Source organism: Leucopleurus acutus (genome assembly GCF_964270905.1).
Source record: "Leucopleurus acutus genome assembly, chromosome: 20".
Lineage (NCBI taxonomy): Eukaryota > Metazoa > Chordata > Mammalia > Artiodactyla > Delphinidae > Leucopleurus > Leucopleurus acutus.
The window spans coordinates 1,935,743-1,948,246 of NC_139162.1; the positions used below are offsets into that span (position 1 = coordinate 1,935,743).

Consider the following 12,504-nt stretch of genomic DNA (forward strand, 5'->3'; position numbering starts at 1 on the left):
GTTTCCTCAGCTCAGCGGGGCCACGAGGGTGTGAAACTGCCTGTGGGGTCGGAGGGCTGACCTTGCCCGTTTACCGTGTCTCAGATCACGGTCCTGCACGTCGTGCTGTCTGGCTGTCGTGCTTCATGGGTTTTGTCCAGTTTCCTCCTTGTTTACAGTGAGAGGGCTGGCATGGTGCTGATTGCTGAGCCTGGGCAGAAGTGGAAGTTGTATGCCTGTCCCTGTAGTTTGCATCTTCTCTTGAGTAGTATGTTAACTCTTTCTTGGTGTTCATGGTCTTTGAGGAGGAGGTTAATACAGAGCCTTCAGATCACTGCCCATCAATCCACCTTCGTGTCGTCCCCAGAGTTCTGCCTGTGATGGGACGTGGGAGACACACTCTGGTCACAGTCTTTTTTCTTGCCTGGAGTTTGACTTCATTTTTTAAGAATGGCTCTGAAAACTGATTATGTAAGTAATAAATATTCATTGTGAAAAAAAAAATGAAGATAATGAAAGCAGAGTAAGTCCATTGTCCATTCTTCCAGAACTCCTAATTTATATTTTCTGCATCTTTTCTCTGCACCTGTGATTCATATTTCTATGCATTTCATATTAGTTGGACTGTACACGTACATACGTGTGTATACGTGTGTGTGCACATACGTGCATGTGTATGTGTATGTATATATACATATATTCTCCCTGTACTGTTCTTCCCAGTTAATGCGTTATTTGTGGTGTTATCCTGGGACGTTCAGTAGCTTCTATAATATGATATTTCAAAACTACATTGTATTGCGTAGCGTGAAAGCACTACCTAAACTTCATTAAGCTCAAAAAAAACATGTTAGGTTTGGGCCTGAGCTAATCCTCATGTCTGGTTTAAAGATTTGAAGTTATCAGTTTCTTGCTTTATAATTACTGGGGTTCTAGAGTCCTAGGAAGCTGGCTTGTCTCGATAGGTCAGTCCTGAGAGGATGCACAAGACTGAGTGGAAATGGTGGCGGGGGGGCACATCACCCTAAGTGTGTCACTAGGACCCCCCAGTTAGTCCAGGACAGGAGCAGCATCGGTGATGGAGCTGCAGTTCTGCAGCGTTAAGCTTAATTAAGCGAAGGACCACACTGCAGTGCAAGCCCCAGGGTGCTCGGAGGGTGCCCGGGGCGGGCCTTCTGGGAACCACCATCTGACCGCCCACTGTGTGCTTGCCCGTGGCGGTTTGCGAGGGCAGGAGGCATTCACACGGGCTGCTTTGGAGCCCCTGGCGTCCAGCTGCCCCCGACCCAGTTCCCCTGCCCCGGCCACACTGTGCCTGCTGCCGTTGGCACTGCGTGTGAGCCCCTGGCCAGACGGCCCCTCGACGGGTTCCCGTCCCGCACCCCCTTGGTGTGAAGGACAGGCCCAGTTGCCTCCTTCGCTGTCTGGGCCCAGGGCTGGTGACTCTCGGGGCGGGCTGGCCCACCAATGGCTTGTGTGGCTCTGTCAGCCCAGGCGGTCCCGCCTGGTTCCCACGTGACCTGTGAGTCCCGGGCCTTCAGCAGAACCACAGAGGGGCAGGATGCGAGAAGGACCTGACGGGGCAGGCATTTGAAGACGAGGTCAGGGCTTGGCACCGGGTGTTCTGGGGGAGGGGCTCCGGTTTTCCCCGAGAGCTGTGTGGCTGTGCCCTGACCTGTCGCCATTCTCTCAACAGGCGGTGGTGGTGCCCCAGGGCGGCGGACAGCTGTGGATCTTTGGCGGGGAGTTTGCCTCTCCCGACGGAGAGCACTTCTACCACTACAGGGACCTCTGGGTCCTGCATTTGGCCACCAGGACGTGGGAGCAAGTCAGGTAAGGTGAGGAGCGTGACCCCTGGGCCCGCCCCTGCCCCGTGCCGGCGTCTGGGTTTCACGGTGACGGGGTCGGCTCTTGTAGGATAATTCCAGGCCTCCGAGGAGCGCGGTTGCCCCGCCTGGGAGACCAGTCTGGCTGGTGACCAAAGTGAGGGAGGAGCTTCCCCTTCGCGGAGCGGCCCGGCCCGGTGCCGGCTGCCTGACATCTGGTTTCGTGGAAGGCATTGCCAGGGTCTCTGGGACCAGCGCCGCATCCGGGCTCGTTTTCCTGGTCCTCCCTCCCCTCGTCAGCGTCAACAATGATCATGTTTTCCTGCAGTTCTCCTGTCCGTTTATCGCCCCAGAGGCAGCTCTGGGTTTCATCTTGCTGCCCGTGGAGTGCCGTGTCACTGAGAGGAAGTATCCGGCTAGGTCCGCTTGACATAGGAATAGTGGAGCGTATAAGAGGAAGGACAGGGAAGCCTTTATGTCACTGTTGAATAAAGCAGGCTCGGCCGTCGTTGGTGCTCGATTCCTGCTTCTGTCGGTGACATTGACGTGTGGTTGTCACGTTCACCCCTGCAGTCTCCGTGGCCAGAGCCACACACCTGACTCTGTAGAGAGACGGACGGTGTGTCTGCGTATAAATTATGTACAAGAAGAAGCCTAGTAGCATGACGGACTGAAAGTGGAGTCAGTGGCTTTGCCCTCGTGGGGCGCACGCGTGGCTCTGGGGCATTAGTTCAGGCTCCTCGCCTCAGCGGAGCGGAATTCGGGGGTGGGGGTGCAGGGCTGCTGTCAGGTCCCGGGACTTGCATCCGAGGGAGGTCTCTGGAGGGTGTGCTCCATGGTCCCCTGAGGGGCCTTTTAGGAGCCCGTGAACACCCGGCTGTGGCCTGCACAGATCGGCTTCCAGCCTGGAGTGTTGGACTACCCGTGTACAGAGTTGACCGTGAGAGTGACTGGAAGGTGCTCTGAGATTCCCAAGCTCGCTCAGCTGCCGGGGAAGCTCTGGAGAGCAGTGCTGGTAAGGTTGGACCCAGGGTGAGCCTGGTGCGCTCTACCGAGCGCCGCCTGCATCTTCTTACTTGCTTTGGGAAAGACGTGGCAACTGAGAACTTTTCATGTTAAAAATTGATTTCATTGTGTGTATGTTGAGACCTAGTCATTTTCATTTTCCCCGTAATTTGAAGAGTGTTCAGGCCCAGAGCATGTATGTACCCTTTTTTGTCTTTCTTGCTTTGCTTCAGCTATTCTTTTTAAAATCCAGTTGTTATGTCTTTGTTCACTTCTGGCGAATCGGTTCTTGATGTTTTCGTTGCATTTTTGTCAGCTTTGGTAGCTTTTGCCTGTAGCGTGTGGGTGAGGGACGGTGAACGGCCCCGTGGGGCCTGCGGCACCTGTGGGGCCTGGTGTTGGTGCTGGCGGCATGTTGTGGGCTGTCCTGCAGTGCCCTGCCGGGCTGTGCTGTGGCGCGTGCTTTCTCGTGGCCTCCGGACCTTTCCGCTTCTGTGACAGGTAGTGCAGGTGTTCGCTCCAGGGAAGCAGGGGGGCCCTAGTGCCGTGCAGTCAGTGCCCTTTGCAGAGCTCGCCGGGCCTGCTGTCCCGAGCCCCACCTCACTGCGCGCCGTGAGCTGCGTCCCGGCGTCGTCGGCCTGGTTGCGCCTGCGTGGCATGCGAGGCCGCTGTCCTAAGTCAGAAGTCGTTCCTGATGAGCAGGTCTCTCATTACTTTTTTGCTGATTGTAATTAAAGTGGGAGAATTCCTAAAGGTATACTGGGGAGCCTGCGAAATGCTAATGTGAAGGTGCAGAGACAGAACCGAGCTGCCTCTCTCGGCACCCCTGGTCTAGCCTGGATAGAGTGGTGTGGCAGGGAAAGGGTTAGGCGCTTTTTTTTTTGTCTGTTTTGTCTACAGCATCTTTTTTTTGAGCCTACCTTCTGGGCCGTCATCTCTGGTTCTCGGTGGGGAGATGGGCAGCCGGGCAGAGCTGCGCTGAGCTGTTCTCTTCAGTGGCCAGGGTGCGGCGGTGCATTTCACCAGAGCCCGTGGTCCCTGCGGGGCTGAAAGTTGGGGGACGGAGGGTCTGTCCCTGGCTTCTTCTCTTACCCTGTTTGCCGGGAGATTTTAAACGACCAGCTCAATTTCTGTGTTTCTGCTGCTCAGCCCAGTTCACTTACTGCTGCTTCACGTGCCTACGGTTCCCAGGTGCGTTGTGTTCGAGGCTGGCTCTGTTTTTAAGGCCCCTGGTGGGATGCAAGAAATCGGAAGCGGTGTGCGAGAGATACTGTGGGGTGACGACCTCCGTTCCCCTTTGTCATCGTGGGCGCTGGGCTCGGTGCCTGGGAGTGCGCACAGCCGCAGCCCTTCCCCCGCCCTGCCCCAGCGTGTTCTGTGAGACCAGCGAGGAAGGTGTGCCCTGTGTGGCCCGCTCCTTGCTGTTACAGTGTCTGCAGCCACCGTTTGTGGGGAGCAAGCACGTCTCAGGGAAGGTTCCCTGAGTGAGTCACACTCTGGAAGCCGCAAGAGGGTGACTGTCTGACCATGGGAAATGTTAAGGTTTTTGTATCAGGAATGATGCCACCAGGAAAGTGTGGGAGTGGTGACAGGTTTACAGCGTGACGCGAGCTCATGTTCAGAATAGAGACTTTGTGTAGAGTAGTGAGCAGCAGGCGGCCGGACGTGAGAAGGCAGCACGAGTGGCTCCACGGAAGGCCGGACTGCCAGGCGGCGAGGGCTGGGCAAGCAGGGGCGCCTCCCGCTGGCTGAAGTGTCGCCGGCAGCACCTGTGCTTCCGGCGTCCTGTTGCTTGCGTCTGCCCCTCGACCCCATGTGCACTGTCAGGAATACGCCCTAAAGAAATGTTCCCTCTCATGTTGCACAAACAAGCTTGTACAGAGACCTAAGATGCAGAGCAGCACGTGCCTGAGTGTATGTGCATGCACGTGTGCCTGCAGACTGGGCCAGACAGCCGGTGCAGGCACACATGCGTGCACACACGCAGTCCAGAAGGGTCTGGATGTTTCCGGGTTTTCTTCTGATTCCTTGATCTTCTCTTCCCACCTATTCTAGTATTGCTCCATTTTAATCGCTATAGCTCTGTGGTTTATTTGGATAGCAGGAAGGTTTTTCTCATTTACTTAAAACATTTCTTTGTCATGCACTCTTTTTTTTTTAAATTTTTTTAAATATTTGGTCGCATTGGGTCTTTGTTGCTGCGTGTGCGCTTTCTCTAGTTGTGGCGAGCGGGGGCTACTCTTCGTTGAGGTGCATGGGCTTCTTATTGCGGTGGTTTCTCTTGTTGTGGAGCACGGGCTCTAGGTGCGCGGGCTTCAGTAGTTGTGGTGTGCAGCCTCAGTCGTTGTGGCTCGTGGGCTCAGTAGTTGCGGCTCACGGGCTCTAGAGGGCAGGCTCAGTAGTTGTGCATGGGCTTAGTTGCTCCACGGCATGTGGGATCTTCCTGGACCAGGGCTGGATCCTGTGTCCCCTGCATTTGCAGGTGGGTTCTTAACCACTGTGCCACCAGGGAAGCCCCACTCATTTTTTTTCATAAGAGCTTCAGAATGTTCAAGTTCTGTTTTATAAACGTTCCAATGGGATTTCGATTGGATCATAGTTTGTCGATTTCACCTAGGGAGAATTGACATCTGTCTAATCCTTAGCCTTCCCAGTCGGGAACATTTCACTTCTCTCCTCTTAGGAGTCTCAGTTAGGTTTATTTTTTATCCTCCAGAAACATTTAAACCGGCCCAGAGGTAGAGTTTCAAAGTCAGAGGGCATGTGTTCCTGGAGCCTTGTCCCCGGGTCTGACTTTCTCCCCAGGCCCTGTGGGCACAGCTGTCTGCAGTGCACAGGTGTTTTGTCTGGGGCAGTTCTTACTTGTTCTCAGGGACCACCCTGGCTTCACAGTGTAGCACATGCTTAGTCCGCAGGGTGGCTGCCCTGTCTGCACTTTGGAGGGGGTGTCTTAAAGAACTCCCAAGGTTTCACAGCAAGAGTCGGTGGTGGAGTGGCTGGGAGGCTTGTCAGCCTGGGGAGATGGCTCAGAGCGGAGAGGATACCTCTCTGGGTGATTCTTGGTCTTCCGTGCACCGATCAGCACCTAGGGAGCTCTGAAAATGCGTGTTCTTGTCCTCGTCCCCCTAAACATCAGGTCTGATTCAGAGCCGCTTTAAAATGGGGCTCAGGAGTCTGCATCTGACAGTAACCCCTCTCCGCCCCCCTTAGTGACCTTGATCCAGGCGGCCCTGGATCACAGCTGGAGGCCTCGCCTACTGGCGCATCTCATGCATATTTTGAGCACTGTTCACTAATGTGAAAACGTCGGCTGCCTTTTCAGAAGTAAGAGACTCATGTAAAATGCCTCTTAGATCCTTAACAATGAAAAACGGTGTGGGTATTGCTTTTGTAATTTACTACTTATTCCACAATGAAAGCGTCGCCCCACTGTTGTTTGGCAGTGCTGCGCATGCTTAATTGACGAGGCCTGGTGTAGCGGCGGAAGCAGGCCGACTAATTACTGAAGTTGGTCTATCGATCCCGGGGGCTGGGTTACAGCATGTGGGGTTTTGCCTTGGAGCTGCTGGCACTCGGAACTGGGCTTGGTTATTAATAGGCAGACACAATGGCTGCTGTCTCCTCTGTAATTTTTTCTTACCTAAAAGAAAAGGGAAGGCGCTTCAGCCGAAATGAAGGCTGATTTTGCTATTTCTGGGGAAGATCTCTGAGTCTGGGGGAATCCACACGGTGTGAGCTCAAATCATGGGAAAAGTGCAGGAAGAGGTCACTGTGAACCGAATTTATTCAGTCTCCAGGACTTGGCCCGGCACTCTGCATTCTTTTTGCCATGCTGCACGGCTTGCGGGATCTTAGCTCCCTGGCCAGGTTTTGAACCCTCACCCTTGGCAGTGAGAGCACCGAGTCCTAACCAGGGAATTCTGTGCATTCATTTTTTAGGAAACATTCTTCACTCCCGTGGGGGTAGTTTTACGTTTGGGGAGACTGAGACCAAGAAAAGGTTATGTAACAGTAAAGGCCGGCAGAGGCAGAGTTAAATCAGTATGTGGTATGTGTAGTCCCTTTGTGGGCTTTTAAGCAGGTTTTTCTCGTGGGAGGGCAGGGTCATTGATTCCCAGGCATCCGCTTTGTCTTTCAGTTTTGCCCTTCTCGGGTTTCATCTGTAGCGCATTTACAGCCAGCAGACCCTTAGGAGTCTGTATTGTCTTCCTTTATGCACGTTCTCCATTCTTGCAACATTTAATTGACATCATAACAGTTTGAAAATGAGAGCAAAGGTCGTAGTGTTACTAACGTCAAGAAGACCAGAGCTTAAATGTCAGCACAGCCTCCTGGTTTACATTGGACGAGTGTGACCAACTTTAACAGATGTTTTGAGATTCCCTGCAGTGTCTGTCTTCGGTGGGACGTGCCTGCACAACTGACGTGATTTAAAAAAAAAAACAAAGGCCTGATTTGGTAACACAGATTCTGTCTACTAATCGTGTTTTTATACCATACACAGCCTCTCCCCCCGTTCCCCGCTGCATCTCCTCCCGGAGGTCGGGGAGGAGAGTGGGCTGTGTTTAGGTGTATGTGCACCTGTGTGAGTCTGAGGGCAGTTCGACACCAAAGGCAGGACTCAGCATTTGCCTGCCTGCTCAGTCTCTCACAGCGCAGACTCCGCTATGGTAGGGTTATTATTATATAAACACTCCATAAATGGTTTCGTTACTAATAGTAATAGTTAAAGTAGAAGGGCACAGTTTGATGGGCTGCCTGGATTCTAGAGACTGCTACTAGTTGTTCTGTGCAATGTGAGTAAATACTTACTAAGTCCCAAATTTGTTGTTTGGTGGTACTTGGAAAAGTGGCGCTGAATTCTGAAGGTGCCCTGTTTGATGAAGGGAGAGATGCTCTCGCCTGCGTTTCCTGCTCTCCACGTCGGAACCATTCTTGGAGGAGGGCCCTTTCCTTTTCTGAGGATGGGCCACTAGACTAAGTGCCCCATCAGCTCGGCCTGTGTGTGTGGCCTTGAATCTCTGGGATGGTGAGAGAGATTTTTCCTTTGCTCAGTAAGTATCTCGGGAACAGCACGGTACTATGGTGTATCTTTTGTAAGGTGTAAACTTTCAGATAACTCAGGGAAGCATTTGCATACTGAGTGCTTAACACTCTGTTTGTACCCGAAGCCCATAGAGCTATTGGACGCGTGTGCGTCTTCTGTAAATGTCACCACAGCAGCTGGCTGGAAGGGGCCTGGGTGATGCTGAGTGGCAGTGTGCCCTGCCGCAGCGCTGCTCTGCACGCAGCTCAGATGCGCTGGAAGCGCTCACTCCCACGACAGTACACATGTATTTTTGCGCTGCTTATAGAGCTGGCTGAGTAGGACATGTTAATTTTTTAAGACTCCATATTTAGGAGTGACGGCAGTTGAAAAGTGCCTGTTGGAGATTCAAATATAAACAGGCTTTTTTAGGTGGCTTTATTTTCTAAAGGGGTATATGGAGTCTTTTTTTAGAACACATTTCCCTTTTTGGTTACAAAACACAGTGGTACTTGGCTGCTGCCACAGAAAGTTAATTGAGTCCTTAATGCCTGGCTCACCAAAGGACAGAACACTCATGAGATTTGTGGCCAGAGGCTGCAGGAGGCCCTAACCTGGCCATCTCGGCTCTGGGGAGTCATCTAGAGATCACTTGGCTCGCTGGTGCTGTTTCCATAGGTCACTGGGCCATTCCATTCACGGTTACTGGAGTAACATTGGGAGCGTTTTGGGCTCCCCTGTGTACCTTTTTTGAAGTAGAATTGGAAGCAAACCTATTAGTTTTTGAAAGAAAACCTGTTTCCCAGATTGTACTTGTAAAGTACTGCAACAGACAGTTTCTCAGAAGGGGGTTTGTTGCTTGCCCGGCACGGTGGTGGTCTTCTCATTCCCCTTCTCTGTTGTGCAGCTGTACACTGTGGCTTGTCTCCTCGGCACCCAGTCCCGGGACATGGAAAAGTCGTGCCAGCCGCTTCAGCCTGCGGAGCGCGGCCAGCTCCGAGGAGAGCGCTGCTCTCACCGTGCAGAGTGCACAGGCAGGGTCAGTGCCCAGTGACGGCGTGAACCTGCGGTGGTGATGTCGTGGCGCGGTGCAGACCCTCCTGAACCTTGTCCGTCTGGGATTTTTATCATGAATTTGGAAAAGAAAACATGCTTACTAGCTTTGTGGGTGATAAACAGCTAGGAAAGGACTTCCCAGTGGCACAGTGGTTAAGAATCCACCTGCCAATGCAGGGGACGCGGGTTCAATCCCTGGTCTGGGAAGATCCCACATGCTGTGGAGCAACTAAGCCCGTGCGCCACAGCTACTGAAGCCCGTGTGCCTAGAGCCCGTGCGCCTAGAGCCCGTGCTCTGCAACAAGAGAAGCCACCGCAATGAGAAGCACGTGTCCCACAGGAAGAGTAGCCTCCGCTCACCGCAACTAGAGAAAGCCTGCGCGCAGCAATGAAGACCCAAGGCAGCCAAAAAAATTTAAAAAATAAATAATAAATAAATTAAAAAAAAACAAAACTAGGAAGAAAAGCAAATAAATTGGTTGGCAGTTCAGCATCCAAAATTCTGTTTGTGGAGCAGGTCTAGCAAGATGAAATTGAAGTGGGGTAAGTTTTCCTTGTAGGTTGCATATAAATGTAGCATTTAAAGAAGCTGCCCTTGCTAGTAGAAGAGAAGTATTTAGGAGGTTGAAACGCCGGTAGTCATCTACATATGGTGAGGCTACTCCAAGACTGACGCTTAAACATGAGATTAGCAGGATGTAGTCTTCAGGAATAGGAACTGGTGATTTTTGGTTGACTTTCCATGGATGAGTACCATGGCTGGTTTGAATGACACATTAAAAGAGAAGTTAATAAGCTGAGGGCATTAGGGGAGAGAGACTAGGATGTTTAAGCATTTCAAGAAAGGTGAGAAGAATGGAATTTTTTCTAGGTTGGAATAAGGGAAGATCCTGGAGGTCCTCACAGCAGTGTGTGATGAGATGTTCATCTGAGATTTGCTAGTGGGGAGGCGCTGGGTTGGGCAGCTCAGGCTTCTCTTTCATTTTGAGAGTCTTTGTGTTATATTTTTTTTTAGGGCACCTGGTTTGGGGGAAAGCTTTCTGGGAATAAATGGAGAATAATGCCTTGTATAGAGAAGTACTGGACTGGGCAGCTCAGGTTGTAACCATCTTTTGCAGCCTTGACGTCATGGTTGGATTGTGTAGGTGGGAGAGCCAGATTGAGATAGCACCAGCGCCAAACAAGGTGGGCAGAGGTACCTGGTGAGTGTGCCCAGGTGACCACGTCAGCTCTATTTACATCAGGTTGTTGCCTTACTGTTGAGTTTTAAGAGTTGTTTGTGTATGTTGGATAATAGTCCTTTATCAGATGTGTTTTTTGCCAATATTTTCTCCCAGACTGTGACTTTTAATTCTCTTGACACTATCTTCTGCAGAGCAAAAGTTTTACATTTATAGGTCCAGCTTATCTATCAGTTACTTTACACGTAGGCCTGTGATCCATTTTGAGTATGTTTTGCGAAAGGTCTGTGGTCAGGTTCATTCTTTTGCACGTGGATGTTCAGTTGTTGCGACGCCATTTGTTGAAGAGACTGTCTTTGCTCTGTTGTATTGCCTTTGCTCTTTTGTCAGAGATCAGTTGACTATATTTACGGAACTCTGTTTCTGGGCTGTCTATTCTCTTCCATTGATCTCCCTGTTTACTCGTTCAACACCACGCTGTCATGATTACTGTAGCTTTATAGGAAGTCTTGAAGTCAGGTAACATCAGTCCTCCAACTTTGTTCTTCTCCTTCAAGATCGTGTTGACTATTCTGTGTCTTTTGGCTTTCCATATAAACTGTAGAATTCGTGTGTTGATATCCATGAAATAATTTACTGGGATTTTGATTGGGACTGTTGAATCTATAGATCAAGTTGGGAAGTACTGACACCTTGACAATACTGAGTCTTCTTATCCATGAACGTGGAATGTCCCTCCATTTACTTAGTTCTTCTTTGGTTTTCTTCATCAGAATTTTGCAGTTTTCCCCATATAGATTTTATATATATTTTGTTAGGTTCTTACCTAAGTATTTCATGTTGTAGTGCTAATGTAAACGATACTGCTTTTAATTTCAAATTTCACTTGTTCATTGCTGGTTTATAGGAAAGCAATTGACTTTTGCATATTAACTTTGTTGCCTACAACCTTGCTATAAATGCTTACTAGTTCCAGAAGTTTTCCTGTCAATTCTTAAGTATTTTCCACATAGATGATCATGTCATTTGTGAACAAAGAGAGTTTTTATGTTCCCAACGTGTATACATTTTATTTCCATTTCTTGCCGTATTGTGTTAGCAAGAACTTTTCAGTACGAAGTTGAAAAGGAGTGGTGAGAGAGAATATCCTTACCATGTACCTGCTGTTAGTGGGAAAGCCTCAAGTTTCTCATCATTAAGTATGACTTTAGCTGTAGTTTTTTTGGTAGATCTTTATCAAGTTGGAAAAGTTCCCCTTTATTCCAAGTTTACTGAGAGTTTTTATCATGAATGGATATTAGACTTTGTCAAATGCTTTTTTTCAGCTGTTGATACGAGCATGTGATGTTTCATTTGTAGTCTGTCAAATGTGATGGCTTATACTGATTTTCAAACCTTGAACCAGCCCTGCATACCCGGGATAAATTCCACGTGGCCATAGTGTATACTTCTTTTTATATTTTTTGGATTCAGTTTGCTAATATTTTGTCGAGGATTTTTGCATTTATGTTCACAAGAGATATTGGCCTATAGTTTTCTTATAATGTCTTTGTTTGGTTTTGTCATTAGGGTGATGCTGGATAGAGGATAGAAGCTCTCCTCAGAGAGATTGTAGAGGATTGGTATAATTTCTTCCTTAAATGTTTGGTAGATTTCACCAGTGAACCCTTCTGGGCCTTGTGGCTTTCTGTTTTGGAAGGTTATTAATTATTGATTACTTTTACTTAATAGATATAGGTCTATTCAGATTGTTTATTTCTTGTGTGGGTTTTGACACACAGTTGTTTGAAGGAGGTCCAGTTGTTTGAAGGAGGTCCATTTCATACAGGCTATCCAATTTGTGGGCATAGAATTGTTCACAGTATTCCTTTATTTTCATTTTAATTTCCATGTGATCTATAGTGATGTCCCCTTTTCCATTTCTTTTTTTTATAAATTTATAAATTAATTAATTTATGGTTGCGTTGGGTCTTTGTTTTGGGGTTTTTTTTTGCGGTACAGGGGCCTCTCACTGTTGTGGCCTCTCCCGTTGCGCCGCACAGGCTCCGGACGCACAGGCTCCGCGGCCATGGCTCACGGGCCCAGCCGCTCCGCGACATGTGGGATCTTCCCGGACCGGGGCACGAACCCGTGCCCCGTGCATCGGCAGGCGGACTCTCAACCACTGCACCACCAGGGAAGCCTTTTTTTTTAAATTTATTAAATTTATTTATTTTTTGGCTGTGTTGGGTCTTCACTGTTGTACGCGAGCTTTCTCTAGTTGCAGCAAGTGGCCGTGCGTGGGCTTCTCATTGTGGTGGCTTCTCTTATTGTGGAGCACGGGCTCTAGGCACACGGGCTTCAGTAGTTGTGGCATGCGGGCTCAGTAGTTGTGGCACACGGGCTTAGTTGCTCCGTGGCATGTAGAACCTTCCTGGACCAGGGCTTGAGC

The 12,504-nt window shown here is 49.8% G+C and overlaps 1 protein-coding gene across 1 annotated transcript in view; it reads left to right on the forward strand.

Moving 5' to 3' along the window:
- Positions 1 to 12,504, forward strand: part of KLHDC4 (kelch domain containing 4) — a 54,487-nt gene that overhangs the window by 11,134 nt on the left and 30,849 nt on the right. Inside the window, exon 5 of the mRNA XM_082863020.1 lies at positions 1,676 to 1,812. Within this exon, the coding sequence (XP_082719146.1) occupies positions 1,676 to 1,812 (137 nt within the window). The remainder of the gene's footprint in view (positions 1 to 1,675; positions 1,813 to 12,504) is intronic.